Source organism: Carlito syrichta, unplaced genomic scaffold (genome assembly GCF_000164805.1).
Source record: "Carlito syrichta isolate Samal-C Ts95f unplaced genomic scaffold, Tarsius_syrichta-2.0.1 Scaffold288234, whole genome shotgun sequence".
In the NCBI taxonomy this organism is placed as follows: Eukaryota; Metazoa; Chordata; class Mammalia; order Primates; family Tarsiidae; genus Carlito; species Carlito syrichta.
Window position 1 is genome coordinate 186134 of NW_007232330.1, and position 20873 is coordinate 207006.

At 37.5% G+C, this 20873-nt stretch overlaps 1 protein-coding gene across 1 annotated transcript in view; it reads left to right on the forward strand.

The window, feature by feature from the left end:
- Positions 1–15777, forward strand: part of LOC103255544 (probable phospholipid-transporting ATPase IIB) — a 48824-nt gene extending 33047 nt beyond the window's left edge. The window contains exons 3-5 of the mRNA XM_021710184.1: positions 2596–2746; positions 6539–6652; positions 15664–15777. Of these exons, the coding sequence (XP_021565859.1) occupies positions 2596–2746; positions 6539–6652; positions 15664–15777 (379 nt within the window). The remainder of the gene's footprint in view (positions 1–2595; positions 2747–6538; positions 6653–15663) is intronic.
- Positions 15778–20873: the final 5096 nt, after the last annotated feature.

Sequence of the window (20873 nt, forward strand, 5' to 3'; positions counted from 1 at the left end):
AAAAACAAGAAAAAAAAACTGGCCTCTGACTGCCGTCAGCGTGGTGGGACGAGCACCACATTGAGGTGGAGGTTGAGATCCAGGCTCTGATTTCCACTCTACTATGAACTAGTTGTTTAGTCTTAGAGAAGTCACTTGCCTGCATTTTTGTCATATGTAAAATGTGGGAGTTTGGCATCGGTATAGTATAGTTACAGGTATCTGAGATGATAAAGTCTTGTGTAACATAAGTAGGATTTTGATAGCACTAGGAGTATGTGCTGTGACTGGATAAAAGAGCGTCACTGAGAGTTTCTGTTGGGAAGAGTAGGGAAGGAGTGCCCATGAGCCCTCCACTGTGAGGGCTGACAACAAGGAGAGAAGAAGGGTATCAAAAGGTCACAGTCTGCATGGATTCAGCAGGGTGGGGACTCTAGGGAAGGAGCCATGGGAGGGATTCAGCTGCACAATAAGGTGAGTAGTCTTTTGAAGCTTATTTTATTTGAAGCATTGTTTAATTTATGTTTCTTTCAAGCATAAACATGATACAATATTAGGGATAGTTTATTGAAATCTACTTTGCCATTCTCCTTTTCCCCATCATCAAAAGCAGTAGTGGTGAAAATACTTATTTTGACAATCTTAAATCACTTTGATAACACCCTGGTTTATAATTGTTGTGGATTCGAAAGTGTGCTTTGAGTCTGGAGATGTTTGGATTTATCATTTTAAAAGTGATGATGGCAGTGCTGAGAAATCTGTGTTCTTGCAAAATTGGGTCTTTGTCTGCTCCAGGTGAAGCTTGGGTGGGGGTAGGAGTGAGGTAGAGCCAACCTACTTGACTGTGCCCTTGGCAGGGCAGAAGCCCCATGGACAGAAAACTGCTCAAAGCAGCAGTGCTTGGCCGTCCTGCAGGTACCATGGAGTTGCCCACCTTGTGAAGGATGGATATCTTCTAAAGAGCTACTCTGTCCTTTCAGAGTGAAGATCTTCCTGACACAGCTGAGAATCATGTGAATATTCAGTAGGGATAGTACTGATTTCAGGTGGATCTCTCTCTCTCTCTCTCTCTCTCTCTCTCTCTCTCTCACTCACTTTCATACACACTTCATTATATGAAATGATGCCATGAGAGATTTATAAAGTAATGCACTAAGTTTCAATATTTGTAAAGTAATTTCTAAAGCATGATGTCAGTATGATTGGAGTAAATGTGTGGCACCCTAACAAGGCAGATACAGGAATTGTGCAGTGGAAGTTCTGACGTGTCAACCTCATTTTATGCTCATACTTTATACTATCATTTACGTGCAAAATTTAATGTTAACTTTTAAGCTTACTTTGTCACAAAAGTGAGGTTAGTAATTTTTGATTTGTACAACTGGCTTTCTCTTCTAGCCTTGAGTATGCTTAGAAGATGAGATTTAATAATTACCCTTAATAAACTGTTCTGAGTCTTTCTACATTTTGAAAATGTGAATTAAACCAAATTTTTAATACTGAAGTTTAAATTCATGACTATTTTGTGCTTAATAGAGATAAACTAGATACCTTTTCATCGTTTTCTGAAGTATTTTAAGACAAATGATCTCAGCCGGGTGTGGTGACTCACGCCTGTAATCCCAGCACCTTGGGAGGCAGAGACGAAAGAATTGCCTGAGTTTGCAGGTTTGACACCAGCCTGGGTGACATGGTGATACCTGGACTCTACAATAAATCAAAAAATTAGCTGGGCATGGTGGCACATGCCTGTAGTTCTAGCTACTTGGAGGGCTAAAGTGGAAGTATCTCCTGAGCCCAGCAGGTCAAGGCTGCAGTGGCCATGAGCAGCATGCTGCTGCACTCTAACCTGGGTGACAGAGTAAGACTCCAAAAAAAAGAAAAAAAAAGGAAAATGATCTCACTGGAAACTTTATACTCTCTACCTCAAAATAATGGTCTGGATTGCCCCGAAGGGGAAGAGTTGTACCTCCTGGAACCCAGACACTATTGGAAAGGTTCAATTTAGAATTAGAATATTTATTGCATAGATGGCGATAGCTATGTGAACATACAGTCAAGCTTTTGTTATCATTAGAATACCACATTAAGCATTGGTTCCTATTTAAATATTGAGTTGAGCTGTAAGTCTTAATCTTGTATTAGTTAATGCTACTGAAGAAGTCATCATTTAAGAGAGGAAATAAACATGATTAAAGAAGAGAGGGAACCATATCCTGGATGAATTGATATGTAAGGATCTTTATTATTGAATCACTGAGTGGTATATTAAGAATTTCCCATAACCTATAGCTATATCTTTTCTCAACATATGAAACACTGCTTCAGAATGTCAGTAGTTTTATTGTGCCAATAAGAGTGTCTAAACAGAAAGATAATTCCACTGGGGTTCTGGGAGACATTGTACATTTTTGTAAGACTCAGCATTTTTATGTCAAATTTAAATCTTATAGCTGACCTATTTTAAAAAGAACCCCACAGATTAGCATTAGGTATGCTGTTAGTGTCTGCTAAATACCGAAACAATCAATATTGACTCTAAATATGTAGAATTAGTTTAAACTTTATTAAGAAAGCAAAAAAGTGTACACAATATCTATCTTTTGTTTCACGCAGTTGCTGTGATTGGCTGATAAATATTTGTCAGAGAAAGAAAGAAATGAAAGCTCGCACAGTATGGCTTGGATGTCCTGAAAAGTGTGAAGAAAAACATCCCAGGAATTCTATAAAAAATCAAAAATACAATGTATTTACCTTTATACCTGGGGTAAGACCATTGCATTCTTGGAGACGGGTTGTATGTCAGAGATTGCTGGCTTCCTTTTCTTGATGATGGAGCCTGTGGAGACTCTGACTTAATTATTAAATGGTGTCACATCCAAATCAGTGTCCTTTAGCTTTTAAACCTTCTCTCTTTCCAATAACTGTTAAGTAATTAATATGCATTTTTAAAGGCTACATCATATAGTTCAACTCAAGAACATTTATAATTTGGTTATTCCCTTCAGTTCTTGATAAACATTTATTTTATTGTAGATATATAATTTATAATTAATGAAATAAAGTTAATTTGAAATTATCAGAATGTACGTTATCAGTTTTGTTTGGGAATTTGTATGGAGATAAACGTGGAATGTAATACTTAAAACCAAGAGATTTCATAAAGAAAGTAAAACAATTTTGTAAAACACTTTTTACACAAAAATGACACAGCAACAAGAATAAATATTTATTTATAGATATCTTTGTACTTCACATTATAAATCTCAGGCCTTGTTATATTGTTATGTCATTAGTTTTCTTTAATTGGATAGTATGCTAAAGTTAAATACTGTAGTTTAAATATTTTATTACTCTTTTGTTAGTGGTACTACTGGCTTAAATTACAAAACTGAATTCATATGTGTTCAGGATAATTGAGTAATTTTTGCTTTTTGAATGTTTTCCTTATTTTAATAGACAGGTTTATTTACCTTCTAAAGGCAAAGGAACCTGGTTGTGATTATATTTCTATATAAAAATTTTTGGCATGTTTTAGGTGTTGGCTTTTATTTGCAAGAAAAGCTCTCGATTACATGGAGTGAGGGCTGCTTTATCTTGTGTATTTTAATTTAAATAACCATGCTGACTTTATATTGGGCATTGATTACCCTCCTCCACCTGTCCCCATCCATTCAATGATTGGCAAATGTGTGATATCTAATGTGCTTCTTTATTAAAAAACACAAAACTAATGGCTCCATAATTAAAAGACTGATCTTTTGTCAGGATAATAAAATGTAAACTGTCTTTCAGGGAGATAAATATTCTCATCTTTATTGAATGAAGGCACTATTTCCTGCTTGGGTTTAAATTATTAAATACTCACAGATTGGCTAGCAGTGTACATTTCCCTAAAGGTCACCAAGTTCATTCAGGAGACAGTCAAGTATTGATCACAGTGGTTTAAAGCCAGCAATGTGGCTTAACTGTGATCAGTGCAAGTTCACACAGCCAGCCTAGATTGACTGCATTCTGGAAATACCTGTGGATGTGACTGTACAGTGATTTCCATGTGATTTTTCTTCTTAGATTGTCTCTGAGATTAGTCTTTTCATCTAAAATATAGTATTTTAGAAACATTTGGTAATTACACAGTAGGAATTCTATGCCATTTTTACCACAAATGGCAATTTCTGAATTGCTAATAGATATAATTTATGCTAACTGAGATTTTAAAGAAATCACTAAGGAAAAAGAGCTTTCTTTCCTGCTGAGATTAATTTATGAAATAATTCAAAACATTTTTAGACAGTAATTGAACATGATTATGAATATAAACATGTTAACAACGTAGCTGATTTTTTAGTCACATGCATAACTGTATGATGATGCAGATAGCCTCATTATTTAAAAACGGATGCCAGACTCTTTAAGTCAACAATAAATACTTAATCCATTGCTCTGCTCTTATTGAAAACTCCATACCTTCTAAGTGACATAAAAACAGCATCCAGAGATTTTGATTTGTAAGTTGCAGGCTTGCAAGTTTGATTATAATTGTAGCATGCTGTTTAAATTATTCTCATCTATAAACGTAAGTCTTGTTCCAGTTTGATTTTCAAGTCTCATAACTTGAGATATTTGTAAATAGAGATCAATTAATGTATTAGATCTTGAATTTTCTTCCCTAAAGATAACTATTTGGGCCAGGCGCAGTGGCTCAAACCTGTAATTGTAGCACTTTGGGAGGCCAAGAAGAGAGAATTCCCTGAGCCCAGTGGTTCAAGACTAGCCTGGGCAACTTAGTGGGACCTTATCTCTACAATAAATCAAAAAATTAGTCAGGTGTGGTAGCGCACGCCTGTAGTTCCAGCTCCTTAGAAGGCTGAGGCGGAAGGATTGTCTGAACCAGCAGGTCGAGGCTGTGATGGCTGTGAATGTGCCACTGCAGTCCAGCCTGGATGATTGAGTGAGACTCCAACACACACCACACACACACACACGATAGCTATTTGGTTTAAAAAACAAAACAAAAAAATTCAGTATTGACATTCTTATAATTGTATTAAATGATGAAATTTTTTTTTTTGAGTTGGAGTCTCCCTCTGTTACCCAGACTGGAGTGCATTGGCTGCTCCCGGCCACTGCAGCCTCGACCTTCTGCGCTCTGGCGATCCTTCCGCCTCAGCCTTCCAAGTAGCTGGAACTACAAGCACGCACTACCATGCCCGGCTAGTATGATGAAATTTATATTTGAAAATATTATTAAAGGTCAGCTACCAAAAGACTATAAAGAAGAATTAGAGTTGGGCACGGTGGCTCACACCTGTAATCCCAGCACTTTGGGAGGCGAGGCGAGAGGATTGCTTGAGCCCATGGGTTCGAGACCAGTCTGGGCAACTTGGCGAGACTTGTCTCTACAATAAAAAAAAAAAAAAATTACCCGGGCTCGGTGGCTCAGCCTGTAATCCCGGGCCTTTGGGAGGCTGAGGTGAGTGGATTGCCTGAGCCCGCGGGTTCGAGACCCGCCTGGACAGGCGAGACCTCATCTCTACAATAAATCAAAAAAATTAGCCGGGCGTGGTTGTGCGCACCTGTAATTCTGGCTACTCGAAAGGCTGAGATGGAAGGATCGCCGGAGCCCAGCAGGTCGAGGCTGCGGTGGCCAGGAGCGGCCACTGCACTCCAGTCTGGGCGACAGAGTGAGACTCCAACTCAAAAAAAAAAAAAAATTAGCCAGGTGTGGTGGCGAGTACCGGTGGTTCCAACAACTTGGAAAGCTGAGGTGGAAAGATCACCTGAGCCCAGCAAGTTGAGGCTGCAGTGTTTGTGAGCATGCTGCAGCACTCCCGCCTGGGCGACAGAGTGACAACCTACTCAAAAAATAAATAAATAGTTAGCTGTCTTCCTGAAAATTGGTCTGAAATTACGTATTTTCTTAATTTTATCTTTTAAAAAAAATGTTCTGAGGGACCTAAATACTCACAGGAGATTAAGACAGTCTCTCATGAAGTCACACCTGTGCACATCTGGCTTCTTTCTCAGTGTTTATAAAGCTACCTTGATGTCCTTGTTAAAAATAAGTGGCTAGTATATTTTATTTATTTATTCTTTTGTTTCATAAATGTAAGGTTAATATGACTTTTCTACTGTAAGATTTTTCTGAGTTACTATCAAGTTATACATTTGTCTATTTACTGACTTGCTGACATTGGGGAAGTTTTGCTATCTCAGTTGCTTTGATGTGCATAGAAGACTTATAGATGCGTGTGGAAAACTGGAAAATTTCCTACAAGAAAACTTAAAACCTTTCAGGAGGACACTTTTTACATAATTGAAAATTCTAATTGTCTTGTTTTTCAGTTTATTTTAAGTAAAACTTGGGGACCACTTTACCTTTTTTTACATGCAGTATAGCTAATAGAAAGCTAATGTCAGAATCAATAAATTTAATGTGAATCAGCATATTCTCACTTCTTGATGTGAATGTAGTTACATGTTGTGCTGATTTTAATTATTTGAGGTATTAAAAATTGTTCTTGAAGGGATTGTGTTAATTTTCTCTTTTCCTTTTTAGGTTTTATATGAACAATTCAAGTTTTTCTTGAATCTCTATTTTCTGATAGTATCCTGCTCACAGTTTGTACCAGCATTGAAAATAGGCTATCTCTACACCTACTGGGCTCCTCTGGTAAAAGAAAAGACTTTCTAACATTAAGTTAAATTATTAATTATTTAGAATATAGTTTTAAGAGTTGAGATGGTTAAAAGATAAATTGACCACACTTTAAAAACATGGTATTATTGCTGTGTATCACTGAACTTTGTTGAAAGATTTTGCTGAGTTCCATGACTTCAGTCCTTCTGAATTCCGTGGGAGGTGTGATGGCAATACCGCTTGTAGCACTGCTGGGACCTGTTTGTTTTCTTAGCTGGAAAAGTTACCAAATGCTCTGGCTGATACAAGGGTGTCAGCTGGGCTTTCTGCACCTGTTATAAGGGTGACAGCCATCTCCCAGCTCAGCTCCCCAGTGTGGGATGGGGCTTTTGGGAGTGAGGCTGGCCAGAGTTGTGGGTTCACTTCACTGCTTATTTTCCTTGCACCAGACTGGGGGTGAATGGTCTTAAGGATCTGAGTGGAGTACACAGCATTTCTGGTTGACAACTCAGTATATAAAGTTTTTTTAGAGACCAAGGAATATTTCCATTTCAAACATATACTCTGTTTTAAGCCATTGGTTAATCATTTTCATTAATTTTCAGCTTGTATAGATAAGATGTATGACTTCTTTCCTCCTCTTATCTAGAAAAATGTACTACTTCCTTTTTGGATTTGCTCCCAGATGACCAGAGGAATCTGGTCAGGAAACATAGTGAGTAAGAGGACTCCTTCCAGGGAGTAGATGCAGTCTCAGGCCTCCACCCGAGCATGGCCTTCAGCATGCAGAGCTCAGCATTGGCTCCTGAGGGTGCCTCTTTGGCTTGTGCAGACCCTGTCCCCTAACTAGAGACTTTCAGATGAAGCAGGAGGAAAGGAAGAGTTAGAAGCCTGTTTTCAGGATAAGCCTAGTCAGCCTCTCCTGTTCATCCTGTTTCACTGTGGTATTCATCCACTGTCAGTGTAGATGGACACCTGTGTTGTAATAGTACTCATCCCTATCAGTGTAGGTGCACAACTGTATCACTGTGGTACTCATCCTTATAAGAGTAGACACACACCTTTATTGCTGTGGTACTCATCCCTGTTAGCGTAGATACACTGTTATTATCCACTGTTAGTGTAGATCCACACCAGTAGTGATATGGTACTCTTCCACTGTCTGTATTACTATGTACTCATTCCTATTAGTGTAGATGAATGCCTGTCTCACTATGGTACTCATCCCTGTTAGTGTAGATGCACACCTGTTTTGCTGTGGTACTCATCCCTGTTAATGTAGACACACACCTGTACTGCTATGTACTCATTCACTGTTAGTGTAAATACATACCTATATTGCTGTGACACTGCACTCATTTGTCAGTGTTGACACACACCTGTATCGATGTGGTACTCATCCCTGTTAGTGTAGATGCACACCTGTATTGCTGTGGTAGTCATTCCACTGTTAGTGCAGATGCATGCCTATATTGCTGTGGCACCGCACTCATCTACTGCCATTATAGACACGTACCTTTATTGATGTGGTACTCATCCCTGTTAGTGTAGATGCACACCTGTATTGATGTGGTACTCATCCACTGTCAGTATAGACACATGTCTGTATTGCCATAGTATTCATCCTGGTTAGTGTAGACGCATGCTTGCATTGCTGTGGTACTCATCCACTATTAGCACGCCTGTATCGCCATGGTATTTATCCACTGTTAGTGTAGACATACCTCATTATGTCTGGGGCCTGTAGTAACATGTGATCTTTATATGCATATTTATGTTTTTGCCATCTTTTCTCAGCTTGCTCTCTAAGGTTCTGTAATGTTGTGCAAGGAAATGGTGTCTGTTAACATTTTCAGACTCCTAGTAGCCAAAACCTGCCATCGGAACCTCTCTTGTCCACTAATTTTAAAGAAAACAAATTAATTCAAACTTATTCCTCTACTCTCTAACTAAAATTGGGAATTATTTTGAAAACTGGATAGCTTAATTAATACTTTTTTCAATATTTTCAGCAATTTATTAGCTTCAGCTCTGAACTGATTTCTGTTATTTTCCCCATATAATAGAAAACTGAAAATAAGGTGATTTCATGACATGATCGTGTCAGAATGAAGATCAGTTTTCGGATTTCATTAGTTATTCACAGCAAAACTTGTGCAATCAGAGTAACAAAATATATTGTAATTCTTCTATTAAAATTAATAGGATGAAAGAGATCTCTCCATGCAAAAGATTTTTAGATAAAGAAAAATATGGCTTTAAGAACTTTTGACACTGTATTTTCCATATAAAACGTTATCCTGGTACTTTGTTAATATATAATTGGCAGGCAGATAGGCTGTATAGGTGAGAAATCAATCTATGAGGACTCTGATTTTTCAGACTGATTTTAAAATCTTTCCTTTTATTTGCCCTTTTTTTGTGAGTGTCTCTGCATTGGAGGTGTGAACCAAGTAAGAAAAGGAAAAAGAAAACCCTAAAATACTTGGGACTCTACTTTCCAGGAAAGCCAGTAGTAGTGAGCTGTGTGACCTTGATAACATTCCCTGTTCTCTTTGTGTCTCACTGTGCTTATCTGTAAAGTAGGGGTGAAGGTACACAGCTTGTAAGGCTTTTGTGACATATTAAAGAGATAACTCACTTAAGACACGTGGAAAAATGTATGGCATATGATAAGCCCTCAAAGGTAAACTGATAATTTACTAGTAGAATTTTTTGCCTTTTTACAAAAATTTATGTTGTTTTAGCACTTCATCCACCTGGCTCTTGGATTATCTGGAGAAATAGGAGAAAGGCTGTGCACAGATCACATGAGAAACCCATGCTGTCCAGGCTGACTAAAACACTCATGCACAAATACTGCTGTTGCCAGGGTGACAGTACCTTATGACCTTTCTTGTTTCTAGTTTGTCTTTTCTAGGGAACAGTGCTTTAGGTTACATCTCTGACCTGGTTGTTACTGTGGTAATGGGAAGCCTCGGCTGCCCCTGTGGTAATACTTGGTTGTCCAAATCTTCCATAAACCACCAATCTAATGATTCAGCTAGGAACTCAAAAGATCTAAACACTTATGGTAGGGGCTCGTTTGTTGTAGATTCTGGTCGTTAGGATAGAGATAGTGGCATCAACTTTCCTTTCCTTCCTTCTATTTTCTGTTCCTAGGCTGGCCATTGGGTGTTTTTCCCAGCTAGATATGCTGGAGATGGATGTGAGGGTGGTAACACTTCTTGGCTGTTACTGACTTGAAAGTGTGTTGTAAAGCAGCTTCATGTTCTAGCAGTCTTTGCCTGTAACCAGGGTTCTGTTTCCTCACACATTCACAACTGGCAGATTTTTTACTTTCTTAATACTGAGAGTGGGTGAAAATGAAAAAAATCTGAAGCTGGTTGCCACAAACTTCTGTTGTTAAGCACAAGTGAAATGGTCTTTCTAAATTGTCACCTTTTTCACAATACAGCGGAAAGTTGCAGACATATCCAGTATTTGACTCAGATACCACTCTGACTAGCATTCCATACTTTGTATTTCTATTTGGATTATAAACCTGCAAAGACAGTCTTCCATAATGAGGTAAATTCATGTCAACAGCAACCAGGAACAGAATTTGGAATGATGTAAATTCACATCAGTGGTAATCAAGAAGAGAACTTGGAATGACGTGAATTCACGTCAGTGGTCGCGAATGAGTTCAGAGTGTTTAACTCCTGTTTTCAGATGTTGGGACCTAGCCCCCTTTATTACATCTTCTTTACTATTACTCCATTAGGACCAGGGACTTATTTCCACAGACTCTTTGAGTTCTTAGGAACTAGCACATTTTTGTGGTTTATAATTAATCAATTCATAGTTAACTTTTTAAATCTTTAAGCCATAGGTTTAAAGTGGTAAAGATTAGAGTCACCTGAAGAGTTTAAATAACATTATGTCTGGGGTCTCTTTCCGTAGAGAGTAGAGGTAAATGTATACATTTCATGTAGGGCAGGGATCCCCAACCCCAGGCCGTGGACTGGTACTGGTTAATAGTTAGGAACTGGGGTAGGAACCGGGCCACATAGCAGGAGGGTGAGCAGCAGCAAGTGGAGCTCCATCTCTGTCCGATCAGGGGTGGCATTAGAGCACAAACCCAGTGGTAAACTGCACATGTAAGGGATCTGGGTTGCGTGCTCCTTATGAGAATCTAATACCTGAACCCTCCCTCTCCTCATGAAAAAATTGTCTTCCACAAAGCCAGTCCTTGATGCCAAAACGGTTGGGAACAACTGATGTAGGGCCTGAGCAAATCTGTGTTGCAGAAAGTCTTCCCAGGTGGTTACAATGTGCTTACCTGACTAAAAAGCATTCCTTTAAAATACTGTCTACCATATATAAATAAAATGTGCTTGGTAATTGCTCTCATTCTCTTGTCTCTCGTGTGAGTCAGTTGCAAATAGAGCTTTAAGAAATTACCTCTACATCTTGAACATAAGTCTTAACAGTAAATATTCTCTTATGTGGGAATGGCTGCAGAGAATTGTATTTTCTGGATATGAAGATGCATATTTTTTGTGTTACTGAAACTGAACTATGACTTATAACAACGTGTATATTTACGGTGGTATTGTCTACCCACTCAAAAAAATTGCTAAAATAATATTGACTTATCTTAAAACCAGTGACATCTTTACATCAAGGAAATATAGTATTTCATAACATGACTATACTATGAATTTCTTACTTGAGGACATTCAGGTTATTTCTAGTTTTTCATAATCATGTTGGGACCCTTGATGACTTATTTTAGAGTAAGTATCTAGGAGTGAAGCTGCTTGATTAAGTATGTGCAAATTGTAAGAATTAAAACTTTTTTTCTGGATATCTGCTTCTTTGACTTTTCAAATTTGTTTGCTTTGTTTTTCCTTTACTAATGCTAGTCCTAATAAAATGGTAAATTTATAATCAAACTTTTATTTGTCTCTAACTAATAGATTCTTTGATAATCACTTTTATTTGTATTTCATTCTTCATTCTATTATGGAGACATTTTATCACAATATAAAAATCTCGTTCTTAAAATTTTCAGCTTCACACAACTAACATTACTCTTAGTTATAAAAGACTGAATGCTTTCCTTTTAAGATCAGGAGCAAGGATTTCTATTCAACATTTATTGAAGGTTAAGTAAAGAGGACAGTTAGGCAAGAAAAAAATAAAAGGCATCTAGGTGGAAAGGAAGAAGAAAATCTGTCTTTCTCTAGTCACAAATGAAATGATCTTGTTTATAGGAAAACTTAAAGAATCTACAAACAGAAATACTGGAACTAAATATCAAGGTTGCAGGACACAAGATTTTTATTTCAGCTGGGCTCGATGGCTTAGCCTGTAATCCCACGCCTTTGGGAGGCTGAGGTGAGTGGATTGCCTGAGGAACTTGGCGAGACCTCATCTCTACAATAAATCAAAAAATTAGCTGGGCGTGGTAGCGCATGCCTGTGATTCTGGCTACTTGGAAGACTGAGGCGGAAGGATCGCCGGAGCCCAGCAGGTCGAGGCTGCGGTGGCTGGGAGCGGCCACTACACTCCAGTCTGGGTGACAGAGTGAGACTCCAACTCAAAAAAAAAAGAAAGATTTTTATTTCTAGACACTAGCAATGACCATCCAAAAATGAAATCAGGGTAACAATTCCACGTAAGATAGCATCAGAAAGAAAAAAATACTTAGGAATAAATTTAGCTGAAGTGTGAGACTGAAAACTACAAAACAATTTTGAAAAAAATTAAAGATCTCAGCAAATGGAGAGTCATTTTATGTTCATGAATTGAAAGGCTTACATTGTTAAGATGGCAGTAATTAACAAATTAATCTATAAATTCAGTCTAATTCCTACCAGAATCCCAGCTAGTTTATTTTTATTTTATTTTATTATTTGCAGAAATTGACAAACTGACCCTAAAATTGATATGAAAATGCAAGAGTCTCAGAGTAACCAATACATCATAGGAAAAAAAAAGATCAAAGTCGGAGGACTTACACTTCCCCATTTCTAAATTTATTACAAGACAGCATGGTACTGACATTTGGGTATATGAATCAATGGAATATAATTGAGAATCTAAAAATAAACCTTTAGATTTATGACAAAGTGATTTTTGACAAGGGCATCTGGACAGTTCAATGAAGCGAGAGCAGTTTTTTCAAGAAATGATGCTGGGAAAACTGGATATCTACATGAAAAAGAATGAATTTAGACCTTTACCTATGTACAAAAAGTAATTTAAAGTGGATCATAGACCTAAATATAAGAGCTAAAACTAAAATACCAAGAAGAAAATGTAGAGGTAAATCTTTGTGGCCTTGGCCCAAGAGACAAGAGAAAAAAAATACATAAATTGAATTTTATTATAATTAAAAGCTTGGGAATATCAGAGGACTCCATCAACAAAGTAAGAAGTTAACCTAGAATGGGAGAAAATATATGTAAGACCATATTTACAAATCACATATTTAACAGGGTGTTTGTATCCAGATTAAATAATGAACTCTTACACCTGAACAAGTAACATCTCAAAGCTAAATCAAAGTAGGTGAGGAATCTGAATAGATATTTATCCAAAGAAGATATACAAATGACTAATAAATACATGAAAAGTTGCTCAGCATCATTAGTTACTAGAGGACTGCAAATTAAAACCATGTTGTAGTATTTCACACCCATTAGGATGACTACTACCAAAGGGGCAGAGAGTAACAAGTGTTGTTGAGGATGTGGAGAAATGGGAACACTCATTCATTGCTGGTTGGAATGTGAAGTGTTAGCACCACTTTGGAGAACATTTTGGCAGATTCTTAAAATACTAACCATAGAGTTACCATATAATCCAGCATAGAGGCAAATCCATGGAGATAGAAAGTAGATAGTTGTTGCCAGAAGCTGAAAGAGGCGGGGAACGGGAGTTTCTTTTGAGGGTGATGAAAATATTCTAAAATCAGATGATGGTGATGATTATACAACTTTGAATGTACTAAACAATGAGTTGTGTACTTTTAAAGTGTTAATTTTATGATATGTAAATTACATACCCACAAAGCTGTTTTAAAAAAGAATACAGTGTGGCTTGAAGGACCTGGGTGAGCATCTTCTGCCCATCAGCAGTTGTCTTCGGTGGAGACCGTACAAATATGTGGATGTGCTGTGTACACCTGCCTTCTTTGCAAGTGGGGCACATCAACCATTGTTCATGGACTTTTTCAGTGAGTCCAAGAGTGGCTTTAGGATACTTCTCAACACAGTTCTTCTGGTAACCCCTGGAAACACATGGGCAAAGATCAGATGAGAGACATCCTGGTGTTGGGGAGATTACTATTAGTGCCCTGGAGCTGGAGGGCCCAGCAGTCTCCAGTGGGAGACAAGGTTAGAGGCCTGTTCATTCTTAGGTTGGGGGCTTGGAGCATTGCACTTCAGTGAAAGGAGCATACAAGATGGGGAGCTCTCTAAGGCTCCCCATCCCTGGAGGATTATTTTGAGCAGAGTAAAGCTGGGGAAGGGGTTGCTGACCCAGTGTGGTGGTGGAGGGAGAGCTGAAGTGAGCCTGGGTCCGACTCACAGGCTACACAAAGTGGTCAGGCTGTAGGGAGCATAGTCCACAGTTGGAGGAAGGAGTTGCAGCATCGTTTACAGGTGATTAGTGAGAGGCATATAGAATCGCACCATCTATTGGCTGAGGCCAGCATTTGGAGTAACTCCTTAAGGGATTGCACAGGCCATCAGAAAGGCAGTTGAGGGTGTGGTGTCCAGGAAACCAAGGGATGGAAAATTAGAAGGAGGGGCTGGTGAACAGTGGTGATGCACTCAGGGACTGGACATATTTTTAGATGATCCCCCTCATTTCAGAAGTTTGGGTCGAGGTGCAGTGAAAGGAAATTGTGGCAAGTGGAGGAGTAAACGAGAAGTGAAAACGTTTTGATGGTGCAAACTGGACCAAAGGAAGACACTTGGTGTATATAGGGAGAGGGAGAGAGGGTTGTAGGACCAGGGAGGCTGAATAAGGGGGATTGAGAGTGACAGAAGCACACACAGACTATGTGGCTGAAGAGAGATGGTGTAGGTGCCTTGCGAAAAGGGGTGGGAGATGGAGGCTGTCAGGTTGATGCCTGACATCTGAGTCATGCCAGTTGAAGGGCTTCTGAAGTAGCATACTTGAGAAAAAACCGTTTTGGTAAATATAAGAAACACTTTCTCCAGCAGCACACTTAATTTAGCCTGTTGATTATTCAGAAAAAAGCTGAAATAAAAATGATTGTTGTCCTTACAGTGGAGTCATCCAGTGTCCTATTACTTACAGTGTAGACTGAAGCTAGGGCATCACTAATAAGTCTGTTGTAGAGGTTTCTTTATTTAATCATGGGGAGATTGACTTGAAGAACATTCCTGTAATATCAGAAAATACAAATGCCACTTTTAAAAACAAAGGATGTTAACCCACATGTTAGTGGTATAACAAGCATTATAATAGATATATACTTTTAGGGATATATACTTTTTTATAGATAGCATCAAGTTTTTACTTAAAAAGAAAACACATAATCTATACTCTCTAATGCAGTCGTATAAAAATTGATCAGTATTGGTGTCATATCTAGGAATTGTTTTATGTTTCTGAGTGCTTTTATTCTATATGAAAAATTTAAGCGTGAGATTTTTATGTCAGTCATTGTAAATTTTACATTTGAATGCCTAAGTGTTCTAAATTTGATTCATGGGTTTATTGAAGAATGTCAATTTCATTTTCTTTTGATTATAAGTATTTTCTGATGTTTAGCTTGAAGTACATATTATGTGAATTTAAAACTTTTTTGAGGGGTCTACTAAGAGTTTTAAATCTTTTACAATGAATTATATTCCTTTTGTAATGTCTCAGTATTACTTTTTGTCTTGTTTTCTGTTTTCATTTATTTTATGTTTTAGAGAGCAATGTAAATTAAGGGGAAGAAGTAAAACTAAGTAATAAAGAATTTCCCTTTTTTTGTTAAAGTTTAGATTTCTAAAATATTTTATCTTGTTTTATAGGGATTTGTCTTGGCTGTCACTATCACACGAGAAGCAATTGATGAATTTCGACGTTACCAGCGAGACAAGGAGGTGAATTCCCAACTATATAGCAAGCTTACAGTAAGAGGTTAGTGCTTTTAATTCTATTTAGTATTTGCATAATGTAATGATAATTTTATAGTTAGCATAACAAATGAAAGAAAACATGCTTTAATTCTGTTATTGCAAAAAGTATCACGTGATCATGTATGATATCTAATTAATTTCCTTAAAATATATGATGCATGCAGTTTCAAGGTTAGATTTTTGTTCATTTTCTAGATGCTTGGATATATGTGTGTATATAATATTTATATGTGTGAATTTTATATTTACATATTTATATACATACATACACATAAGCGTATGCAAATATATTAATCATTAGGTTAATTAGACACATGTGAAACTCACCTGGTGTACACACATATTTTCTGTGAAGCCTGATAACCCTTTATCTAAAATCTGTCTTTGCATTATATTTAAACACACTCAAAAAGTTCAAATGTCTATACCTTGGCATTAAACTGTACTTAAGTAAAAAGGCCTTTGAACAACAGAAATAAATGTAGTGATCCAGTATGGAAACTGATGCATGTATGTTTCTCCTTGACCTTTATTCAGGGCTTTATCTTTGCTTAACTTATAAAGAACTTGCTTGTCTGATTCTTTATAATAGAAAAAGAAGCAGCATATTAGGAAGAGAATGGGGGAACCTTTTACTAATAGACATATGACAATAAAAAAGTGACCATGAAACCTTGGCATTGAGGGAGACACTGCAAAATAAATGGGTGTTCATAACGACCCAGTCTGTTTAAAATATGAAGGTTAGAGAGGATTTTGTATCTTCTGTGTTTAAGTGGACATGTACAATGAATTATTTACTTGAAAAAACCCCTTCAAAATTATTTATTTTTAACAGCTATGTTTCACTTAACATAAAATTAATCCATTTAAAGTATGTGATTCAGTGTTTTTTGGTGTGTTTATACAGTTGTGCAGCCATCGGCATCACCGTCATCAAATTTTAGAATATTTTTAACATTCTCAGAAGAAACCCTGATTATATTAGCAGTCGTTCCTCAATCTTGCCCTTTCCCTCTTCTGCTCCAGCCTCAGGCTACCCCTATTCTATATTCTGTTTCTGTGGTTTTGCCTACTTTGGACATTTTATATAAGTGGATTATGCAATATGTGGTCTTCTTTCACTTGGCATGTTTTCAGGGTTCATTCTGTAATAGAGTTTATTATTACTTTATTTCTTTTGCTATTAAAAAATGCTCCCATGTATAATACTTCACATTTTGTTTATCTGTTCATCAGTGGATTGACATTTGAGTTGTCTACTTTGTAACTGTTGTGAGTCATGCTGCTCTGAACATTAATGTCCAAACTTTTGTGTGAATATTGTTTTCATTTATCTTGGATATATACATAGAAGTGAAATTTCTAGATTATGTAACTCTATGGTTAGTATTTTAAAGAACTGCCAACCAACTTTCCTAATTGACTGTATCATTTTACATTCCCTCCAACAATGTGTGAGGTTTCCAATTTCTCTACATTCTTGCCAACGCTTTATTACTACCTTTTTGATTGTAGCCACTACTTTTTGACTACAGTGAGTGTGAAGCAGGATTTCATAATGGTTTTGGTTTATTTTTATTTTTATTTTTTTGAGTTGGAGTCTCACTATGTCGCTCAGACCGGAGTGCAGTGGCCGTTCCTGGCCACCGCAACCTCGACCTGCTGGACTCCGGCGATCCTTCCGCCTCAGTCTTCCAAGTAGCTGGAACTACAGGCGTGCGCTACCACGCCTGTCTAACTTTTTGATTTATTGTAGAAATGAGGTCTCACCAAGTTGCCCAGGAGGGTCTCTAGCCCGCGGGCTCAGGCAATCCACTGACCTTGGCCTCCCAAAACATGGGGTTACAGGCTGAGCCACCAAGCCTGGTGGTTTATATTTTTTAATGACTAATGATCTTGAACATATTTTTATGTACTTACTAGCCATTTGTATATCTTCCCTGGGTAAATGTCTACTTAGATCCTTCACCAACTTTTTAACTGTTTTTTTTTTTTTTTGCCTTTTAGTTGTTGAGTTGTAAGAGTTCTGTTGATAGTCTGGATTCAAGTCCTTTGTCAGTTATATTATTGCGGATATTTTCTTCCATTCTGTGGGTTGTATTTTCACTTTCTGGATGGCATCCTCTGACGCATAAACATTTTCAATTGATGAGTCCGATTCATCTATTTTTTTATTTTGTTGCTTGTTCTTTTGGTATTGTATCAGAGAAACAGTTTGTCAACCCAACTTTTAAAGGTTTACTTCTGTTTTTCTTTAGAAGTTTTAGGGCTTTACCTCTTACATTAAGGTCTGATTCATTTTCACTTATTATTTTGTGTATGGGGTGAGATATGGGTCCATGTTCTTTTGCATAAATACCAACTTATCTTGGTACCATTTGTTGAAAACTCTGTTCTTTCTCCATTGAGTTGAATAATCAATTATTAAAAAACTTTGTTACTGGAAATATGGCATGGTGGAGGGAAGGTAAGAAGTTGAGCTTTAGTTTTGGGGAAAAAACAGCCCTCAAATGGCCGGATAAATGATATGTAACTTTGCATTGTCTTTTTAAGGACATAATATAGATCCTAACTTACTCTAAAATTTGTTATAATTGTGGTATTTGGGCTGAACAGTGATTTGTTTCTGGTTTATTAATTGTATATTAAAAAATAACTAGAGGGATGATGGCAGTGAAATGGCAAAGTAGACAGCTCCATGTGCCTGCTCTTCTACAAAAACCTTGAAAATCAAGCAGAAACTGGAGCAAAGCAAAAGAGTACAGCTGAGCCAGACAATCAAGTGTCAAATGCTAGGCAGAAAAAGCTGAGTGGAGCGTTTCTTTAGGACATTTGAACGTTCAAAAGCGCCTTTGTGTACTGGGGCATTTTGAAAACCACATGTAAGCCGAAGACTTGAGGAATGCTCACAAAAGACTGGAGATCTTTCACCTCTGGCCGACTCTAGGCTCAAGTGCAAGTAAGAAGTGCATTGCTGGAGTTCTCTGAATCTCTTGTGCTTGAATGGTTACATCTCTGGCAAGATGAGGAAAGTTTTCATGGATGACCTCATGGAATGTTTGTTCCAAGGTGTTCTCCATTTCTCTTTCTGCTACAGTAGAACCAGTCAGGCATAGATTTAGCTTCTTGATACAATCACACATCTCTTGGAGGGTTTGCTCCTTCTGAATTTTTTTTTTAACAGATTGGATTAATTCCATACTTTAGTCTTCAGACTCTGAGATCCTTTCCTCTGCTTGGTTAATTCTGCTTCCTGTGGTTGTCATTTGTTATTTATTTTATGAATGAACTTCTTTATTTCTGTTATTTCAGAAAATGTTTTTTTTGAGATAGGCCAGTTCTGTTGCAATTTCATCAAGTTTTGCTTCCTGTTTCTCTTGATTCCTGTTCATTTTTTCCATCCAATCTCTGATCCCTATAAGTATCTTCTGAGGCCATTTGTTCTGGGAGGTTTCCATTGTTTGTGCTTCAATGGCTGTTTTTTTAGGCACTTCTCTTTAGGGCTTCCGATCACCAAAATAAAGTCATAACTGCAGGGTTTCGATAATTTTTTCTTTCTTTTTTTTTTTTTTTGAGTTGGAGTCTCACTCTGTCGCCCAGACTGGAGTGCAGTGGCCACTCCCGGCCACTGCAGCCTTGACCTGCTGGGCTCTGGCGATCCTTCCACTCAGCCTTCCAAGTAGCTGGAACTACAGGCACGTGCTACCATGCCCGGTTAATTTTTTTTTTATTTATTGTATCGATAATCTTCTTTTTCTGTCCCTGTCCTAAGCATTATGGAAACAGGTGATACCTGCTAGACAAGCACAGGATGATACCTTCAGGGGACCTGGCCCTGAGGCAGGAGAAGGAGGAAGAAGACCTGGGCTGCCATCGCTGCACCACACAGAAAGCAAGTTGCTCTTTCACCCCCCCCCCTTATTTTATTTTCTTTTTTTGAGTTGGGGGGGGTCTCACAACTCTGTTGCTCAGGCTGGAGTGCCATGACATGATCATGGCTCACTACAGCCTCAACCTCCTGGGCTCAGATGATCCTTTTGTCTCAGTCTCCTGAGTAGCTGGGATTTTATAGGCATGTGCCACCAGGCCCAGCTAATGTTTTGAAATTTTTTTTTTTTTGCGATGGAGTCTTGTTGTGTTGCCTAGAATGGTCTTAAACTTTTAGGCTCAAGTGATCCTCTTGCCTTGGACTCCCAAAGTGTTGGAATTAACCCATGTGAGCCACTGTGCCCTGCCTAAAATGACTATTTTTATGTTATGCTAGTTTCACCTAAAAATGGTATAAAATGTTGCAGAAGACAGTCTATATTATATCTTGTATACTTCTGTAATATTTGAACTCAGAGTACTTAAAAATAACTTTTTATAGGTTTATTTCAAATACAAATGGAAATTTGCCTTTTTAAAAAAAACAACCATCATTGCTGGTATTCTAAGAAGTGGAAATTTCACATATAAATGATGATAATGATAGCTAATTTTGATTTTCGTTTATGTGTCAGATTCATAATACTCATCCTCATATCCATTGTCATCTAAAGTGGAGTTGGTGTGATCTCCCAGTTACAGATGAGAAATAGGAGCTTATGCTAAGTTGCCCTGAGTCTCAGTAGAGTTAGTTCAAGCTGGTACTTGAACCTAGATCATGCTGCCTCCAGCCCAGCTTTCTCTCAGCTGTGGCACACGGCTTCATGACTGGGCATTCTGGCATAGATGTTTGATGAGTAAAATCTGTAGTATAAAAAATATTGGTTTAGACTTATTACAAGTACAGTGTAACATTTATTTTTTTCATCAAGACTATTTCCTGTTTGTCCCCACTTAATTTCTAATATTTCACAATACCTATTCTTTGAATGGCAATGATGGCAACTTTCTTATGTACTTTACTGTGTTTGTTAAAACATATTTACAACATTTGGACTTTTTATATTGGAATTCTCAAGCACTTTCTTATAGAGGTAAACTGTTAATTTTTTTCTTTTGAAAAGGAAAGCCACTTCTTATAAATATGCTTTGTTTGGAAGCAGAACATAGTTTAACTAGTTTGAGGGAGGACCTAAAAAAAGTCTGGAATTTATTTATAAAATATTATTTAT